This window comes from Calonectris borealis, chromosome 1 (genome assembly GCF_964195595.1).
Source record: "Calonectris borealis chromosome 1, bCalBor7.hap1.2, whole genome shotgun sequence".
Classification (NCBI taxonomy): domain Eukaryota; kingdom Metazoa; phylum Chordata; class Aves; order Procellariiformes; family Procellariidae; genus Calonectris; species Calonectris borealis.
The window spans coordinates 128,433,309-128,454,306 of record NC_134312.1 but is presented as its reverse complement, the minus strand read 5'-3'; the positions used below and the strand labels follow the sequence as shown (position 1 = coordinate 128,454,306).

The 20,998-nt window shown below is 40.9% G+C and overlaps 1 protein-coding gene across 6 annotated transcripts in view; it reads right to left on the bottom strand.

The window, feature by feature from the left end:
- DMD (dystrophin) overlaps positions 1-20,998 on the bottom strand; it is a 1,244,291-nt gene that overhangs the window by 37,497 nt on the left and 1,185,796 nt on the right. For all 6 annotated transcript variants that reach the window (XM_075174519.1, XM_075174510.1, XM_075174536.1 and 3 more), the window contains 5 exons: positions 19,496-19,581; positions 16,761-16,918; positions 7,876-8,042; positions 5,627-5,738; positions 524-660 (listed from right to left, as the gene is read on the bottom strand). In XM_075174519.1, the coding sequence (XP_075030620.1) occupies positions 524-660; positions 5,627-5,738; positions 7,876-8,042; positions 16,761-16,918; positions 19,496-19,581 (660 nt within the window). The remainder of the gene's footprint in view (positions 1-523; positions 661-5,626; positions 5,739-7,875; positions 8,043-16,760; positions 16,919-19,495; positions 19,582-20,998) is intronic.

Sequence of the window (20,998 nt, the reverse complement as noted above, 5' to 3'; positions counted from 1 at the left end):
AAACTTGTAAAAAAAACCAAAGGGAACTGGGTTACTCATTGATTTCTCAATGTGCATCATTATTGCTTTTTTTTTTTCCATAAAGACTTCAAAGTCATTTAATAAGACTAAATTTATAGTGTGAGAAAAGATTAAATCAGCTGGGAAGCTTGCAAACACAGTAGCCTAATTAAAAAAAAAAAACACCACAGAAAGATACCCGTTTGGAAGAAAATAAAAATTTAATGAAGAGATCATTAGTCTCCAAATTGCCATATCAAACTTTGAAGTTTATAAGGCTGTCAGTAAGACAGTAAGTATTTTTCTTTTACTAACTGAAGTTCCTGTATAAGGACAGGTGAAAACAGATAAAAGCAATGGCAATTGGAATCCCAGCTTGTGTCTTCCTGCCAGCAGAGGTTAACAAAAATGAAAAAAATAAAGAGGCTTTATGCATTTAGGAAGTGAAGGGAGTTGGCACCAGCTGGGGAGCTCAAAGAGCATACCAAATGAATTGCTACTTAGACACTTCAGAGCTACTCACGTTTCCATGTTGTCTCCCTCCAAGACAGTTTGTACAGGCAGGTAGCCCATTCGTGGATGCTTTGCAAAATATCTTTTTGTTCGAAATTTGTTTTTTAGTACCTTGGCAAAGTCACGGACGTCTTCTCCTGAAGTTGTCTGAAAGCCACAAATCACAATGAAATCATCTTTCATGAGGTTATTATCGTTTTTCGGTTGCCTCTTCCTTTGCTGGGTCACTTGGAAGGGTTGTGGCCACACCAAGCACAGCTGCCTACAGCTTGACCTCCGGAACAGCAAATTTTATTTATTTATCACCATCACCTTACAATGTACTACACAGCAACACTGCTAGTGGGGAGGAAGGAGGAAAAAGGGAAGCTCCAAAAACCGCTGACAGGCTCATGCCTCATCTCAGGTGATCTCAAGAGGACAAGCAATAATCAGACAAGAATTTGTCATTTCTTCATCTGGCTCAGGGGACTCTGCCTGCTTTTTGTTCAGCACTAGAATGGTTGTAATGGAGGATACACAGCCGGTCCATGTCTCCAGCTAGCTGCTTCACTGGCTGGATCCTGACTCTTACCACATGCTCATCATCTACATCTCATGGACTTATCAGTCCACGAAAGTCAGACTCATACTCTCGGCATGTTTTCTTTTCGGTTTCCCTTCTCAGCCTCCTCTGCCATTAATATTTTGATCAAAGAGGTGAGAGCTGCTGAAAAGCTCTTAAATCAGTTATATCTTCCCGCGCCTGTTTAATCTGAAGCTAGTAGGCATTTAAGATCAATATCCTGAAGAGAGTAAAATTTGCACAAAGTTTTCTACTCCCTTGCCTGCAGTCAGCTTTCCTTGCTGCTGTAGGGACCAGCAGAGGAGCGCAAAGTGGAATTAGTTTCCTAAAGACCAGAATGAGCCAGGAAGAGTTCAAAGGATGTCTGCTGGGAAGATGCAAGGCTTCTTGAGAGCCTGATTAAGTGTTGGGCGATTTTCTGAAGAATTTTAATGGAAGATTTCAGTTACTTTAGTCAGGCTGCACTCCCTTCTCTGCACCTTGCAGAGACACTCGACCCTGAAACACTGCTCTTTTACATTAAATTAAGTTCTTCCTGACCCACATAACGATATTGCTTCTCCAGTTTATCTAATTTGAAGGAAAGAAATGAGGGAAAAGTTAACCTTTCTGACATTTTTTAATGAGTTCTATGCCTCCTATTTAGAGAGAAAGGAGGTGCTGGGACCTATCAGTCAAGCTAACCTTCACAGAGCTGCTGAAACACAGATGTGTATATTTTTAACGATTGCCTAGGTAAAAAAATTAAGGATGCCCTGAAAAATAACCTGCGGAAAGACTGAAATGCATTAACAGAAAGGACAAATATTATCCCTGTACTGACGACATCTACAAGTTTCATGTAAAGCTGGAAAGAATTTGGCTCTCTTTCCAGTCTGGTAGGAAAATTCAGTGTCAGCAATGACTGGCAGAAGTGACACAGCAGAAATACATCTGTATTTTCAAGAAACTGAGATAATGCTCGATAATATTAAGTATCACTTCCTCAATACATCAGAAGTTAAGACACTTTGGGGAAGGGAGAGATTAAGTATGCCCAGACCACCCAGAGGACTCCGGAAAGGGGATTTTCGGAGGTGGCCTCGCATGCCCCAGCAGGAGGGAAGTCCCTCTGCCGGCTGCCACCTGCAATGCCTGCTAGGAGAGCTCCTAACCAGGAGATGCCTCAGCATGCACCTCAGCATCAGGAGAGCTCACAGAGCACATCAGCTGGGAACAGAGGAAAACTTTTAATATTTAGTCTCGGTATAAATGGATTAAGCACGGCTTTCTGTTCAGTTTGTTCACCTGTGTCATTTATAACCATTTATTCCTGCTTTGTCTATTTTCAGTGTTGTGAACACTTCCCATTGCATGTGACTGTAATTTGGATTAAGTGTTTTCAGGCATGGTTAACAATAAAACATTCTTTGCTTTGACCTTCCTGGGACTGTTACCCCCCCCCCGGCTCCCTTGAACTTTCTGCATGACAACCAAACAGTAAAACGGTGTGTTTGCACAGAAACATCCTGATCTAGCTGGTAGCACAAGGATGCCAAGAAGAAAATACGTCTTCTAGTGACAATTAGAAGCACCAGGTACCTCTTGTATGATCCAATTTCCATTTCAAAAATGTTCAAGGAGCACAAGAAAGGCAAAGGAAATGTGATTATTATGTGGACAAGATGATAGACTGAGCCTATTTTCAGCCAAACCTTCTGATTTATTCCACAGATGCTTTATTCACCATGATTTTCAGAGTAAAATCATTCAAAACAAAATTCTCAGCAGAACTGGTTTACGAGGAAGAAACAGTGGAGTTTCAGCATCGCAGCTCTCTTAAATCAAAGTAATACATAGGCAGCTGGGCCGAGCATGTTCCAAAACTATTCTGAAACCAAAACTATTTCATGACATAAGGAGAACTTTACCACCATCTGACTTTTCGCAGTTTGGTTTAAGAAAATGCCTTGCCAAAACCCTTCCGCAGCCCTCAGCCCCGACTGTAAACACTAGCTGCAGAAAGGTATCTCGGTTTGACATGCTTCCTTCTAACAAGGTGGTTTTTATGCTGGTGTGTCACTGTTCGTTAAACCCAAACAGAAAAATGATCCTACATTTAAATCCCAGACTAGAAGTTGTCTTCTATGCTTTATTTGAAACCTCTTTAAAAGTCACCTCTCTTTGAACAATAAATCGAGCTGTGTTGCTTTCAGGAATAATTGTTGCAATTTTTCTGTCTAAATGAAAATTAGGGAACAGCCTTGCCCTTATTCTGCCTCAATCTTTTGCAGGAGAGGAAAAGTTATCACATCCCTCAGATATTTAGCATGAGTTCTCAAATCTCCCCCAAGCAGAATTGAAGACTGCAGTGCTCCAAAATTTCCTGGAAGTAAGAGGGAGGGGGAATAAAAATATCAAAACACTTCGTTGTGCACATCTAGCTATTGCAACGATATATCAAAGAAGGCATCACATGTCTTTTGTCTGCCAAAATGCATTTTAAGGTGAGAGATTTGTCTGGAGGAAGAGCAAAAAACGCTCTGCCACCTGCAAACCCCTTTTCATTCATTTAGGAAACAATTACATACTAGAGATGATAGCTTCAGTGGATGTCTTGTTCAGTCACACAGTATTTGGGTTTATTTTTTCAATAGCAGCAACACAAAAAAGATCAGGGCTTGCTGTGCATCACATTTACTTCCCCCTCCCCGGTTAATCCTTCTCTAATTCGACTGGCTGCTGGTGCAGCCAGGCACGGCACATTAGTATGGGCTGCTGGAGTTCAGGATTCACAAAAAAATGTACTGGCTGTGAATGCTTCTTTATTCTGATCCAGCAATCTGGATGCAGTTGCAAGTTTTCTGCTCACCACCATGTTCGCCTGTTAGTAATCGGTATTTTTAGGGGGAGCAGAAACCTGCTGGACCTGGTGTTTCAGGGAGTTGCTGCAGGCTGTGGGGGTGTCTCCCAATCCTTTTTCATTTCTCTCTCCTCAAAACGCATCTGATGAACAGGTTAAGAAAATAGTAGTAAGATGTTGGTTTGTGCACTCCGTGCACCATTCACAAATCTCCCATGTCACTTATTAGCAAGAGTAAGAGTGGCAAACTGCAAAACGAACCATAGCCAATTCAGCAAGGAAGTATTCAGCCGCAGCTGGAAGGAATGCTCTAACGCGGTCGGACGGTCGCTCACTCTGCCTACGACTCAGATCATGAGAGTCTGCTCTAGGAATGCCTGCGATGGAGGAGTCTGTTCTGACCTGCCCAGGCAGCGCCAGCATTTCCCTCTGACTTGTGCAGCAGTTCAGGCACATCGCCAAGTTCCCCCCACAGCGGACGACGCTGAAAAGCAGCAGCCCATGAATACCGACACATTAGTTGCCCTTGCAGAGACTCAGATTAAATACTGCCATTTATATGCTACAGTGGAAGTTGATAGAAAATATAAATAAATGTCCATAAATTAAAACTAACAAAAATACTGGTTTTGCTTTACTATAATATTTTAGAGGAATATTTTCTCCTCTCTCTTTCCCTAAGTCTCCAAGAAAAGACGCGTCTTTACTTTTATTTTGGCCATGCCTTTTTGTTTGGATGAAGATGTAAAGACCATTTACATAATTTTATAAGGCTAGCCCACGAATAATTTTGGTGCTTTATTTTCACCATTTAGATTTGACCAGCAGATGAAAGTACAAGACTAGGGACCATCTCATCACAGTAGGAAATGATAACCAGAGAGCGCATTGCTTCAAGACCACCACAAACAATAGCAAAGGCAGCTGAAAGCTCAGTCATGCTGCATCGTGGAAGGACAACTTGTGAGCTCCTCTAATTTATGCCTTTCTGCCCTCATCATGAGTGGCAAAAAAAAAAAAGGAGCACACTGAGAGAATTTCCTTTGCCAGCTGTCTGGTATGAAAGAAATGTTTACGCAAAAGCGATCCTTTTGAGAGCTGTGAAACAAGGGTGAAGACCCTCACCACACCATCGATGTAGCACATCTGCACTGTGCTGCATTGAACGCCCTGGCTTCCAGTCTTCAGAAATTAAATCTAACTTGCTACTCTTGAGAACTTCCCTGGTATTTTATATATTCAAGTGATCATACAATACAAGGGTACTACTAAATAGTAAAGAACTTTAAAATGTAATCATAGTGTTGCAGGGAAAACAACTTGCTGAGGAAAGGAAGAAAAATCTCACACTGATATGGAGAAAACATTGCGACCTAAGATACAAATGCGTATTTGCACAAATCATAGGCTTCTTGCAGGATCCATAAAGTGAACTATGGCACTGAATATGGAATGAGTCATTAGCACGCAATAATATATTATGACGCAACATTGTACAAACAATGAACTTCAATTTACTTCAAACCACTGGATTATCCTTTACTAAGCATCAGAAATTGCTGGCATGTGTAGTATATAAAAGGTGATTATGGGGGCGTGGGGGGAAGAAAAGCCACCCGAATGCTCCATTACCTTGCACATAGGAAATGAAGTTTTTCCTTTCTACATAAGAAGGGACAGTAAGGGTCAGTAAAACAGCTACTTACTGGTGTGCAGTATTCCACCATGGGATAGTGCATTTTATGACCTTTAGCAACACGGCCAGAGAAGAAGCAACTTTGGCAGATGTCATAGTTAAAGTGCTTTAAACTTCTGTACCTAAAAGAGGAGGAAAAAAACCCACGGCTTCAGAGCTTTGTATGTGAATGCTTCATATCATCTTGTCAAGTTTTCTGCGTTAATAAGTTCTCTTTCCTGAGATGTCACACGTTGTGCAATGCTGGGCAACGCTCCTCTGCCACTGAGGGACAGGTATTGCTGCCTCAGAGGTTTATCAAAGATCTGAATCTTAAAAAAAATTTTTAACACTGGGCAACAGCAAAGATTTCTACACAATCACTCTCTCTTAACACACGAAAGACACCACCATGCTTTTTGTTTCTATAATGCTAATTTCAGTCTTTCTGCTCTTCATCATGATTCCTAACATAGAATGTCCTGAGGAAGTAAAACTCAGGTAAGTAATGCCCTCCTCAACAATTCACTCCAGCAAACTCCTAAGTGCTGCATACAAGGCAGGAATTTGTTTGTGTCCTTCCTAGCACCTCTATCAAAACAGTTTTCCTGTATGGCATTCCATGCATGCAAAACTCTGAATGCACTTTCGGGCCATTATTTGATCTCACCAGCTCTATGAGGCAGCTAACTGTTCTATCTGCGATGCTGAAGTGCTTGAAAGGGCCGGAGGCATAAGGATTGTCTTGTTCCAAATACGTGAAGCAGTTCAGTCACAATGACCTCAAAAGAACATTGTTTTACACGTACTGAGGCACACAGTATTAGCTTTCTAAAAGCCTTCCAATACAGTATCTTTTTGTCAAGTGTGTACACAAGGAAGGTCTCAATGACTTGCAAAGCCAGAGAAAAAATCTGCGACAGACAGATTCGACTATGATGATAATAGATTTGTTATATAAATTTAAGAGCCAGATGAGATCAGAGAAGTAAAATTAGGTGCAAACAGAGAGCTCCAGTGTCCGCTTCCCAAGTTCTTGATGCTCACTACAGACTATCCATTCAATTGCCATCCTTTGATTTTCCAAGCGCTGCATTTTAAAATTCCACGTACTTGTCTTTGGCTGTTTATACAAAACCATTTAAGTAATTCAGTAGTTTCATAAACCTTATTTGGGAATGGGAAAATTAGACTTTTTGGATGTGTTGAACTACTCACATCTCATTCCTAGCTCTTCCTCAGAAATATTTATCATTTCCCAGTTAAGATATTCAAGGGGAATAAAAGCAGAAAGAGAAGAATTGAAATGATTAGAGGAACAGCCTCACTGAACAAAAAAATCAGATTCAAAACAAAGCAGTATCTTCATTATTTCCCCCGTTTCCCACTGCCTGTGAAATCGCATAGGAGAAAGCACTGCCTCACTACAGGCATAAAAGCAACATTCATACTCTCCCAGGTTAGAGCAAAATGATGGCTTTTCTATGTGGTACTGCTTGCTGCTGCTGTCTATCTGGGTTTTAGAAACAAAATTACAGAAAGCTCTTTGTAAACAACACGATACCATAGAAGGAGAAATGCCAATGGTAAAAGACGACTGTGCATAAAAAGGACGGAAACCATACAAAGCAGCTATTGCGAAGCAAAGTGATAAAACAAGTCTAGGCATAATTGGAAGTGAGTATTTACTTAGCCGTTAAGTGGATTCTCAACAGGCCTACCAACACACAGCCATTTTACAACACAGTGACTTATTCATTGCCATAGTAACCATGGTGTCGATCCAGATGTTTAAACAGACCAGCAATATTTTCCTCACTCCAGGTTAATGTTCCACCAACTACATTCCTTCTCTGAGAAAAGCACATGTAGCTTTACAGGTCTGTGAATTTTCAAGGCACTTCCTTGCTTTATACCATGACAGAAGGCAATTCATTAGGATCCAATTCAGAAAATGTAACTGCTTGTATAGGACAGATTGAATGTAAACGCAATCCTATCAGTTGTGCGATCTACCAACACATTGGTTGAGGCACGGAAGGACTGCAGGTAAGAGCAGGACACAGAAGAAGGGCCATATCTTAACTGCTAGATGATTTTTGTTCTCTTCAACTCTCACATCACTGTACCCGATCTAGGTGTCACTCTCCCTCATGCCTTGTCACAATTATTTCTTCCCTGAACAACATGCATAAAATCAAGCACATGATTCGCCTGGAAACAAGCAGAGCTCTTGATCCACCAAGCAGCAGTACACATGGAAAGGGAGCCAGTTGGTACCTGAATCCAATAATTGGACACTCCTTGCAGATGTTACACTTCGCTTGGTGTTTGGCGGTCTCAGCAGCAGCCACCCTGTGCAAGACGGGCAGCCACACCATGGACTGTGGTTCCAGCCTCATCCAGTCCAGGAACAGAGCTGCTTCGATCTCTGGTTTGTTGTTGGCCTGTAACACAGAGGGAAGAAAAACAGGGGCTGAGCACAACTGATCTGTCTACTACCAGCTAATTAGCAGTTCAGGCCGTTCGTTTCCTGCCTACTCCGTATCTTTTGCCTGAATATACTCTAGCTTTTCCCCCAGTCCCGCCATTCATTAAAAAAAAAAAAAAAAAAAAAAAAAAAAAAAAGCCACCTCAGAAAAAGTCTCCAGGATGCCTTCAAGCCAGGAACTGAACACCATTATTAATGTTTCAAATCTCTCTTTCTCTTATACCCTATTACAATAGACAGCACTACCATATACTCTGTCACAGAGAAAATCATCCACTTAGAGAATTCACCTTTGATGCCTGATCTTGTGTTTCCCATCTCTCTTATCTGAGTCTGCATAGCACTGCTTTTCACCTATTTTAAAAGCAGTTTTTGTTACCCAAGCCCTAAAAATTGCACATCTTTTGATCAAAATTCCTCTCTAACGTCCTTCATTATCATACTGACCTCTCTTCTAAATGCACGCATAAGGAAATCATTCAAATCCCTTGTCAAGCCTGTTGTTGAACATGTAACCTCTCTGCCTCCTTAAATGCCTCAAAATCCCTCTTCCCACCATATCAACTCTAAATTTCCTGTCATTGCCTGCAAACATAATACAGTTTTGTCCCACAGAATACGATCGATTTAGCCTCATCTTCCATTGCCTCCCACTTCCACCTCTTTGCCAGCAGCAAGAGAGCCTACGAAAACTTCCCAGCAGTCCTGTTCCTCTGCTGCCTTCCCATCACATCCTAACCACTATGATTATTTCAAGTATTTCTTCTAAGGTAACTTTGAGGCAGCTCAGTCACAGCGCTGAATCCCATTGCGGCAGGTACCGTGCACACACCAAAAAATGATATGTCGCCTCTACCTGGCAGCACCTACAGTACGGAAAAAGAAATAGCAAAGAGACGAGAAACACAAGGCGACAGGGGACAAGAGCGATCTATCTACACGGGTAGAGGACACACTGTACCGGCAGGCTAGCCACTGCAAAGAACTGTGCAGAATACAGGCAAAGAGCATGAAAAGGGATTTTAAGGAAAACAGTGAAGTGACAGAGTCAATATTTACGGGGAACATCTCTCCTGCGTGCAGGGTGGTGCAGAGCCAGCACAAGAGTGGTTATCTGAGAACCTGGGAGCTGGTTCCAGTGCTGAAGGCGAGGTGATGAATCAGGTGGAAACAGCGAAGGGCTCTGTCGGGGAGGACGGGAGGGAGGAGGACGGGTCCGCACAGGGAACAGCCCAAGCAATGAAGCGGGACACCAGCCCACTCCATTTCTCTAAACCATCACTACATGCTAATTCAAATTCCTTGAGACATTTCCTTCCATGCTACCCAACAGAAACAGCATATTTATGGGCTGAATATCTTTAAATCCTCTGTTTTCCTTTTTCTCTGGGGTTTCAAATACAGCGCTCTGCGGGCCAGTCTTTTATATTTCAAACTTCACAAGGCAGACTGTCTTCCTTTGTGGTTCCAACCCTATCTGAAGCATTTAAATAAATAATAAGCATTAATGTATCATGTACATGGACCAAGATGAATTTGTGCTGATTCTTTTTATGCTTGCTTTCAGTTACTTTTCCAGTTTCTCATGAAATCCAAGTTTAGTATGACCTAGCTAAAACCTCATTCAACTAAAAATGCTAGCAACGAATTTGGAGAAAAAAATATCACAACTGACCTAAAGGAGAGAGAGCTATAGGGAAAAACAATTAGTTGTGTGTTAGGTTTGTTTTTTTTTTAAAGCTAACACTGTTTATAATCTTGACAAACAAATTAATTGATCAATACTTGAAGACTGAGAAAAATACAAAGTCTCCTAGACAGAATCCCTGGCAACAAGAAAGATGTGGAAAAAAACCCCCAGAATAACCTCTGAATAATGCATTGCATAAAAATTGACTTAAAATGCTGCTGCAATACTTTGGTTAATTAAAAACAAAGAGATTTTTTCGTCAGGGCTTTCTTCTTGAGATGCTAGCTTGGGAAACCATCTAAAGACTCCTATGACTGCATTTAAGATCCACGTATATTGATTGCTAGTACAGTCATATACATCCTTTTTGGATGTTTGGGGTAAAACCATCAAATCACAACATATCTAGAGTTATTCAGATAAAGTCCCTCACAATTTAATATTCACTACAGGTCTTACATCAAATGGAATAACCTTTTTATTTTCACACACTGAAATATTTCTGAAGACTTCTGCATTAAATCCTACTCCTCTGTTTTTTCATGTACCTACAGAATTTAGGAACCTCCCCAAAGGAAAATGAGAGAAAATCAAAAGTACAATAAAGTCCGGCAACTGGCAACAGAATTTGTTTGGAACAGTGGATACTGCCTTCTGCTGCAGGACATCAGTGAATTCAATAGAATTAAATTAATTCTAGAACTCTCCTACGAGAAAGGCGTATTTATAAAATATGATCATCTATATGTCTATTTTTCAGCTAGCAGCCAGGGCAGTAAAGGGGCTGGGGAGAGACTTTCTGTGGCTCACTCAGTGAGCTAGCATCAGCCAGGAACTACACTGGCAAATCATTACCCTGCCTAGCAGACTACACTTTCTATACAGAGGTCCTCTAAGCCTCAAAAAAATTTTAAGAGGATCTCTTTAATATGCCATTTCTAACAGAAAAACATGAAGTGTACAGAAATGCTGCAGTGCAGTCAGAATAAGAATGAGCAGCTCAAAGCGCCGCTCTCCACTTGTAGCTGCTTCAAATTTGCAGCGAAAATGCTGCGGCAATGAAAGACTTTCTGTAACATCCAAAGATCTATTTTAATTTTGCAGTCACTGTCGACTGCCAGCAGTCCCAATAGCTGCCTACCCAGAGCTCCACATGCTGGCTGTACAAAATCTGGGCTCAGAGAGATTAGGTGCATTAAAATGTACCAGAACTGGTTACGAATTATATTACATGAAGATTTAAAGCCACATAGAGAAAAGCTGGTCAGGGTCAGACAGTATAGGACACACAGTTCTTGACTGTTCCCTGAGCTGCTATTACGATTTTTTTAATAATCTCTAAATCCGGTAAAGGCAGCAGCTGAAGACTTTACATAAGGGAAAAAGTCTGAATTCATACACTTCGTATCTGAACCAACAAGATCAAGCTGTAAAGAATATTAATGGTTCTTCTCTTGAACACACTTCTGTGCAACTCCCAATCTTCATGGTCATAACAGAGTGAATCATAAAGTAAAATTCATAAAGCCCTTTCCAGCTTACAAGTAACAATTTGTTATGGGGGACATTCAAATTCATTATGTTCCAGACATCTGTTTTTCAGTATTTATTTTGCAGAAACAATGGGGGAATAGGAAGTTGGGTGGTGCTAGCATCTTCATGCAATACTTAGGAGTTGAATTTTTGGGGTTTTTTTCCCCCTCCTCTTCCAGCTAGTAGTTTAAAAAATATTCTATGCTGCATTAACTTTATCTATCCGTAATATGAAATAAGCTTAATACAGTCATGATGTTACATGAACAATGTGATATGTTTTTGGACAGAGTCAGACAATATAGCACAAATATGGCATCAAACATTTTTGATGATCTATATTCTGTTTAGTTGCAGTGTAGGAAATTAATTGGAAATAAATTAATATTGTTAATTTAATGGTATTTTCCATCCAGGACAGAAAGCTTTACATTAGTCTAAGTAACTATTATTTTGGACAAAATGAAAATGGGGAATGGGATTCTTGTGATTTGTTGAAGTTTAAAAATGCAGAGCAAGCCATTGAACAGCAGCCCTGTCTCCCAGGAGTCAGACAAAACCCTGCTCAACCTTGTCTTCCACTCTTGAATGGCTTCCCCAATACGTTTGTGTTCTCCCCATTGCTAGCTGGTAAAAAAACAGAAGTCAAGATATATTCTTTCCAAGACAAGTGCTGTTTCATGGTCAAGAAAGAGAGGATTATTATAAAGGTAACTTTGGGTGATACAAACTGCTTTAAATCTGCCTCGACCCTTGGAGCAAATGCTTAAGATCATTACTTTGACCCCTTGCATTACACTTGATTGCACTGACTACTCCAGTCAATGTTTTTAGTGTTGTGGCAAAAAGTAATAAAATAAAAAACCATGAACACAGAAGTGAATTTGTGTACAGTTTTATATCATCTACACTTGAAAAACACCATCTTCCTACTCCCCATACACTAAACCATTTTAAAGTAGCTCTTTAAAGCAGTTCACTTGTAGGACTCTTGAAGAGTGCCTCCCAAAGTCAGACACAGGTTCACAAAATCCTGCTGAAATAAAACTAGAATTGCTGTTTTATGACATTTACAGCATAGCAGTTTGAGGAAGGATTTGCTAGTTCCCCTCAGGCCAGCTCTCCCCTGTCAGAGCCAAAAGGAGAATAAATATCCATGAATAGAAACAAGGGCTGCCTGGATCTCTCAAAAGAGATCAAGTCCCTCAACAGTAACGCTGCATTTGTACATTATTTCCATATAGATCTCTACATAACTATATATAGCTATTTGTACACAGTACTGATATTTCCTAACTGTTCAAAAAAAAACCCCAACCCACCCTTCACAAAACAACTGCCCAATCAATTCAAATCACAGCATTTATGGCCAAAGTCACTATCAGGGTCCTGGCCCAGCATTTGCAATACCCAAACTCCACCTAAAAAGAGTAACAGGCCCCTATTTTGGCTTTTATTTGTCTGAGTAAATATACTGGGTTTGGACAAGTTAAAACTAGGCTGATCTTGCCTGATCATTGATCAAGTACAAACCTAGAAATGAAGGCTATGCAACACAGAATATTAGAATACTTTCCTCTGTCAAAGTGAAATGAAACAAAAAGGTTTAAAATACAGATATGAATTAACTGTACATATTTTACTACTCCTTAGCTTCATCTGTACTGGTTTTTCATGTCAAGTACTCTACTTCAAGTATAGTCTCGGAAGAAAGCATACTTAAAACAGTTTATAACTGAGAAACAAATATCCAAAATTTTGTTGAGAAACAGCAAGAGACATTTTCATCCAAGCTGCACTCTGTTTTCGCATCACATTTTTTAAACGTCCCAATGTCACAGTAACTCATCCAAGGCAGTGATGTGAATTCCTAGGTCCTATTTACACTATACAAGCAAAGCATATTCATAATTTTCCACTGTGATTAAAACACAGCGCGTGTGTCCTTTAGTCCGTAACAGTTCCTTATCCTGTTTACTTAAAAAATGTACCTATCACAAATCTAAAAGGAAAGTGCTTTCACACTGCAGTAACATTGAATCCACTCAATTTTTAATGCGTCTATAGGTTGCTTTGATGCAGTCTGAACCCAGACAGAACTATATAGTCTTCAAATGGTCATTAGATCAAGCTCTTCGCTCTCACTTAAAAACTTTTTTTTTAAAAAATCTCAAAGCAGAAATTACATCCCCCTGCATGGGGTAGGAAAGGCGAGTCCCATAACACTCTTTTTCTCCCAACAATTACTATTAGCACCTTTCCATAGATGAAGAAAACCATGAAAAGCAAGCGTGGGTGCTGGGGGGATGAAAAGCAAGAGGGGAGCAGCAGCAGCCTGCGGCACGGGGACCTGCTCCTTGGAGCAGGCAGTGCCGGCAGGGACGGGCAGCGGGCAGGCTGCTGCCAGCAGCGGGGCTGGGAAGGCTGCCCTCCCCAGCCCTCATTCCCAAGGCCTTGCACTTCAAACCAAAAAGCAGGCGAGATTTCCCTTGTTATTGCCGGGAACAGTAAAGATCCCCTTCCTTTTTTCTGCTGTTGTGCAGACAGACAAGGCCGTTGCCAGGGCACCTAACCTAAGGGGGCTGGGAGAGCCATTTCTGAAGCACGCATTTGTTGCAGACTGACATGACTGCAATTCATTGCTGGCTTATCATCACCAGAAAGAAAACAAAAAAAAAAAAAGGAAGAAAAAAAACCCTAAAGAAAAAGCATTCCTCACTGTGGGCGTACAAAGAAAGACTTAATTTAGTTTCCACATAGTAATGTAAACTATGAATCCCCACATTATTTTTAAAAATTGAATTATCTCACTTCAGCCAAAGGAGGCCGCCGGGAACCCTGTGCAATCCCCCCTCGGCTGTCCAGCTCCTCCGGCCACTGTGTTTCCCAGGCTGGCCCCTGCTCCCCCCCGGCACCTCGGCACTGCCCCCAGCCCCAGGGCCCTCCTGCCCCCCACACCGCCGTCTTATGCCGAAAGGATCTCGCTGCACTCCTCTCCTCCCTTTCTCCTAGAAAGGTCTTATTTCTTCCCCCATCTCCATTCCTGGCTGCTCCTTTCTTTCATGCCTCATCCTACCCACCCTTCCGTTTCTTTCATCGCTATTATTCCTACTACTGTTCTTACCCCCGCTCCCTCAGGGTGGCCCTTTTTTTCCCCACTCCTTAGTTCCTTCTTCCTCCCCTCCATCAGGGCTCTCCCTACACTTGGATTTCTGTTCCTCTCCCTAGGGCTCTGTCCCCCCCTGTTTTTGTATTTCCCCTCCTCAGTTGAGCCTCCCTCCCCTTTCTGGTCCTTCTAGAAGATCATCTGTTCTGCTGCAACCCAGGTGAGAAACCACCCTCCCACTCTGCAAGTTAAAATGAGGCTTCACCCGGAGAAAGAGAGGATGAAATTCCTTTTACTGCAGGTAAGAAGAAAACCTATTTTTCAGTGCAGGTAAGAGAAGGAAACCTCAGGTTTTCCGAAGTTCGGATTTATGAACGTGTCAAAGGTTGTGCTTGGGCTGTTTCTAGAAATGCCGGCAGCTGGATGTGGTACAGCATTCAGCCCACTAGCACGTTTTCATTTGTAATGACAATGTTGCTATCTCATTTTATTCAAATAAGCATTTATTCCAAGGTCGTCTTCCTACTTGATAAAAACTGGTTTTGTGCGTTCCACCACTATGAATTTTATTGTTTTCTCCCTAATATAAAAACACATAGTGTCAGCCCCCTTCCCAAAAACCCATGTTTTTGTCAGATTCCGAGGTCACTTTCCGTATCAGTTTTTCAACAGTGTTCTAAGTGCTGTTGCCATTCACTTGGGAAAACGATAGGATCCAGCGAGTCCTAACTTCCAAGGAAGGTCATTTGCACAAACGAGCTTTTGACCATGGATTTGCTGCAGTATCATTTTGTTTTGGTCTCACTTGCAAGTCCAACATGGAACTCGAGGCTTGAAAGCCACATCAGGGTCTAACCCAACTATCGAAGTTGCTATGCATAGTTTATCAGCATAGGTTATCCATCCAGGCTACGGCCCTATAAAACATTAATTTGGAAATGGCATCAAATACGGACTAGAATTACAAAAGGTCAAGACATGAATGATGGAAATGGGAAAACGTCAATGCTGTAGAATTGACCTGACAAAAGAAGCTTAAAAACTACAGAAAGCAAATGTCATAGAATCATAGAATCATAGAATCATTAAGGTTGGAAAAGACCTCTAAGATCATCGAGTCCAACCATCAACCCAACACCACCATGCCCTCTAAACCACGTCCCTAAGCACCTCATCTACACGTCTTTTAAATACTTCCAGGGATGGTGACTCAACCACTTCCCTGGGCAGCCTGTTCCAAGGCCTGACCATTCTTTCAGTAAAGAAATTTTTCCTAATGTCCAATCTAAACCTCCCTTGGCGCAACTTGAGGCCACTTCCTCTTGTCCTATCGTTACTGAAGTTTGTGGTGATTTTAAAATTAGATTCTTTTCATAGTCACTGTGTGTAAGAAGACTATTTCCAAGCATTAATATTAATTGAAAAAAACTTGCTGTGTTTTGCTTACTACAGAACCGAAACTACTACATAATGAAACTTGAGCAGCAGGCAAAAAAGAAAACAACTCCCTCCACCCCCAACCAAACAAAAAATCCCCCAGGGCCAGTTAGGGGATGGGAAAAAAGTGTTTCTTCCATTGTGATGTAGAAGATGCATTGAGAGTTAATCACACACCATACATTACCTCCCCTCCTCTACCTTTTCATTAAGCAGCTGTCTTCATCCTGTGCATTCTGCTGGTGGTTAGGACAAGGATGAGTAATTCCCTTAACTCTCTTCCTCCCCAGCTTAAATAATTTACAAGTTTGAAAAAGAGCCTCCAGTTCGCCGTGTATTCCTCAACAGACAGGACAGGAATTCTTTCAGTACTCTTTAAAGAAAACTGGCATTATCCATTCAAGCAGTGGAAGGAGCTCATCGAGCGCTCCTCGCACCTGGACAGCACTGCAGGCAGTCACTCCTTTCCTATCGCTCCCCTGGGCACCTGGTTACCTGGCTGCCACTGGTAAGCATATGCCCCAAATTTAGATTAACCATTGCTGTTCACCTACATGGCAGCAATGAATGGTGATCTACTGCTGGCAATAGAAAATTGTAAACCCAGGAGCTGCTGTAATAAAAGACTTAAACTGCTTGCAGGGTTCAGTTACAATACAAGCCTTGATGACAATTATTTGCTGTCTGGATAACAGCATAATCTGGGCTTCTTCCACCATTGCCAGAGAAATGGGCTATTTCAAATACATCTCGTCAAAGGAACAGTTTAATACACCAATGAACACCACCATTAAATGACCTCGGTACCCTAATCCTTCTTCCAGATTTTCAATCCTCTTCAGAATGGACAGGCTACCTCGACACGAAATACAAATCAGAAAATCAACAGCGAGCAAACGTGAACTTACAAACTGGAAGCAGCTTCTGACGCTCGGCTCGATATTGCTGCCCCCGAAGGAGGCCACTTCCCCCAGCTGCCGAGGGATCTGGATGGAGTCGTGCAGCAGGAGCCCCAGCCGGCGCTGGTCGCAGAAGCCGGTGGAGCTTGCTACTTGCTTGAACAGGTCTGGAGGAAGGAAAAGGACACCCGTGCTAAAGCATCACAACCGGGATATGGCAAATAGCGTGGAAGTTTGCTTCGTTTCAAAGGCTCACAAGTGCGGTCAACAGCCTTGGCGAACATGGACACAAATGCGTCTTCAGTCTGGCTGCTTCTCTTCCCACAAACATTGTTTTTTTTCTGTTAAATAAGCAGTCTAGTGATAAATTTTAATAGCATTATTGGTTTGTACCTGGGAAGAAAGGCCATTACAACACAGCACCTGTGGCATTACTGATAATAGGAGCTGTGATTCTATAACACAGCTAACTAAACAGCAGGATCTTTGAGCCACAACAACATAAATGTTTGAAAAAAATCGTTTAACAGTAAAATAATCTCATACAAGATACAGCACATTTTCAAGTCATGTTGCTAAATCAACATACAACTCAGAGAATCCACTTCTCTTTCAGATGAGTTGACCTGAGAAACAAGAGCTCCCTAACTTCGATATATCATAATCTTTTAATCCACGAGTATTTCTAAAATTAAAGAAAAACATTGCAGTACGACAGAACCAGCCATCCACCGGGAATCTTAATATCATATTAAGTTTTCACTTCTGAAGTGAAATGTCACTTGAAGCCATGTTCTGTAACTGCATCATTCTAGAAGAGAATCCTTCCAGGACAGAATTACTATCCTTTCATAAGCTCAATTTAATTGAGTGGGAATTAGCTACACTACACATACATTTAGGAGGTTTTAGAGTTCATAATAATAAGAAAAATCAGGTTAGCATTAACTGAAATATTTATTTGGTAATATACCTGTTGACAATACATGACCTGAATAAATTCTCCTTACTTTTCAAAGAGTTTTTAAAAAAAAAAAAGCACAAGAGATGGCTAGAATAAAATAATGTCCTTTTTTTGGAGCCGCCTTAATATTTCACCTGAGACCAGACACACAATTATAAAGGTGCTTCAGTACTGCTCGAGATAAGTTTCCTAGCACTGCCATGACACCTGTCTTTCTTCTGAAGGAATAAAGGAATGGATAGAGAAAGGATTATTTTTTAATTACATGAATTTCACTCTTGCCAAGACTAGTTTTATAATAAATAATTTTGGGATAAATCCTGCCATCACTTCTGCAAACCTGAAGACTTGTGCTCTACCATAACCAAATCTACCCTGCTGCACAAATGAGAGAAAATTTTAAGGGGTGCGACTCATTGCATACTTGCAGCAATACTAATAGCAATTGCTCTATGACTTCGGCATGGATGGTGAAGCCAGACCACAGCCTGGCAGAGACAATTCCTTCCTCTTCCACAAACGATTCAGCTTTCAATTTCCCCATCATTAAAACATTAAGTGTTCTACAACCTTGAAAGGGGGTTATGCGTTACCGTACACACTACAGGAGTCTGTAAAACATGAATAAATGTTTTCCTTTATAACTTTGATATTCCTCAATGAAATATCATTTTGAAAAATATCTGTACCGAGTAATTTTCTTAAAACTTTTTCACAACACCCACACAAAACGTCTACAGATTTAAACTACGACTTACATAGTGATTGCCTTAAAATCTGATCAAATTACACACAGTCATGCATAGACCCCGTTGTTGGAACTGTCTGTTTTCTCTTTAGCGTTCTTCAACTTTCATTAGTAGAAGAATAGAATAATAACAATTGATGAAGAACTGCTATGGTATTGGGTCAAATCCTAAAGGTTGTTTCTTCAGTGTTTTTTTTACATGCATCAATGAGTGATACCAGTTAACCAGAAAGTTACTCTTGAGAACTACTCTTACTAGTAGATCTTTTCTGGATCCTAGCCTCACTAATGAACCGATTCATTAGTCAGACAAAACTAAAACTTCAAGTGGAATTTTTTCAAGTATTTCAGGATTTGGTCTATTAAAATATGCAAAATTTGCATACTTTAAATATTTGTTTAAAGACAGCAACTATATTTAAGCACAATGCACATAATAAGACCCTGACCACATTGTGGAAAATATTTAAAAAAAATAATATATTTTAAAATGGTGTAATGCAAGATGTCCTGTAGACATGGATTTTTGTGTATGAAAGTGTGCTAAACCAGTGGTCTCCAAAGGGGGGTGCGTCCAGCACAGAGGGTGTGCAAGACAATCCTTTGGGGTGCGGTATGAAAATATTTTTTGTTCCAGTAATAAATTAAAAAAAAAATTAAAATAGTGTTTATTCCATCTTTATCTCATGCCCTTTTAATTTCTGTTTTTGTGTATGTTTTATAATGTACATAGTATACTAGTACAGTAGTACATGTATATAATTTATAAATAAATATACATCTATTGGGGGTGCATGCTCAAAAACTTTTTACCAATAAGGGTGCATGATCAAAAAAGTTTGCGGACCACTGTGCTAAACTACCTAAAACCATGCTGAACAAATAAAAGTACAAGGTGGAGCAAATTAACAGACTTTGCATCTGGACTATCTAAAAGAATGTCTCTGTATGTTACTTAAATGTTTATGCTATGGGAAGAAGCAAAACAGAATATAAACACAAATTAAACCCGAAAGAATTACATTGACTTACATCTATATTTATCTTCCAGGTGTGCTTTACAAAGGGATACAACACCAGTTTTGAAAGATAAGACACGGATCCTTCCTGTTCGACCCCTAATGAAAAAGAAACATTGGCTGATAATATGATCCATTCATGTCATAATTTGTTTACTATAACGAAGTTCACTGCAGTACCATAGTCGTCATAAATGAAGGCCCACACAGAACCATGTTGCACGGCACATGCTGGCCAGTTATTAGATAAACTAGAAATGAAATATAACATATGGTTGTGGCTCCACAGGTGTAGCCGAATTGGATTGTGCCATTGTATCAATTCAACCAGAAACAGTCTCGTTCAGAAACAATGACTCACCTCCTTTTTTATGACAAAAGTGAGAGTAAAGAGTCTTTACACTACGCTTATTTGAAAAAGCTTCTCTATGAACTGCTGCTATTCCCAGAGACAAGGAGGTCCCTGACGGAACAGGAAACCATCCCTTTTGCCAAAGACAATATAACTTCACTTTAATTAGAAATGTGATGCAGCAGTCATTTTCAGAAAGTCTTTGCTTTCAGCCCTGCCCTGACTTGTTTGAGAAGGAGCCAGGCACAAAAAAGCGGCCTCCACCAGCAGTGTGCAGTGACAGAGGCACTTGTAAGACATTCAGGTGAATGATGAAGCTTGCCTAGAAATCACAAGAAGGCTTGCAGGCTGCACAGGTACGCCATTAACAACACGGTGTGGTTTCTGAGCTCCTCCTCACAGCACTCAAATCTGTCCTGCGCAGTGCCAAGGGGCTGGTATACACCACATCAGTCCCCGTGCTGCCTCCGGTCAGCCTTCCCCTCACGCTCACTCCCACCTCGTGACGTACCCGCCCTATTACTTTTGCTTTTTAACGTGACTGTGAGAAGAGCATCCTCCTCTGTGCTGCAGATGACGCAATGACAAACCTTCACATCTTCTCTCAGTCATCTGGTTTAGCTCAATTTACTTCCAGTTGCTGGCTTCCCCCAAGACTTTTATTTCTGATAGCATTTAAAATGTATAACAACTATTGCAAACAAAGACATATACCACATAGAAAGCTAATGCCTAAAAACGACATTTTTGAAGGAGAGCCTTATCAACAGTTTTGAAGTGTCACCAGTAAGAACACCACTGGGAATAAGACCAATTATGTACAGGCATGCCATAGTCATGCATTAGGCTGCACTGTTCGGCAAAGGGGCATGTTGTCTTTTTAATCCTTCGAAAGCGTTGTAGGAGCCAGTGGTGTTCATTTACCCACGCATCTCCCCGGCAAACCCTATAGAAGGTGCAGTCGGAAACTGGTGGACAAAGCACAATTTAGAATTTCCAACCTTTTACTAAAGAATCCTGCATTTTTCATCACAAATAAGCATTTGCTGTTTACCTCTGCTTTCCACACACCACTCCTCTTGCTCCTCTCCCTCAAATCTTTTCCAAATTAATTATCATCTGTGCCCTGAGAAACTCCTGCATGATGAATACCAGGCTCATGCA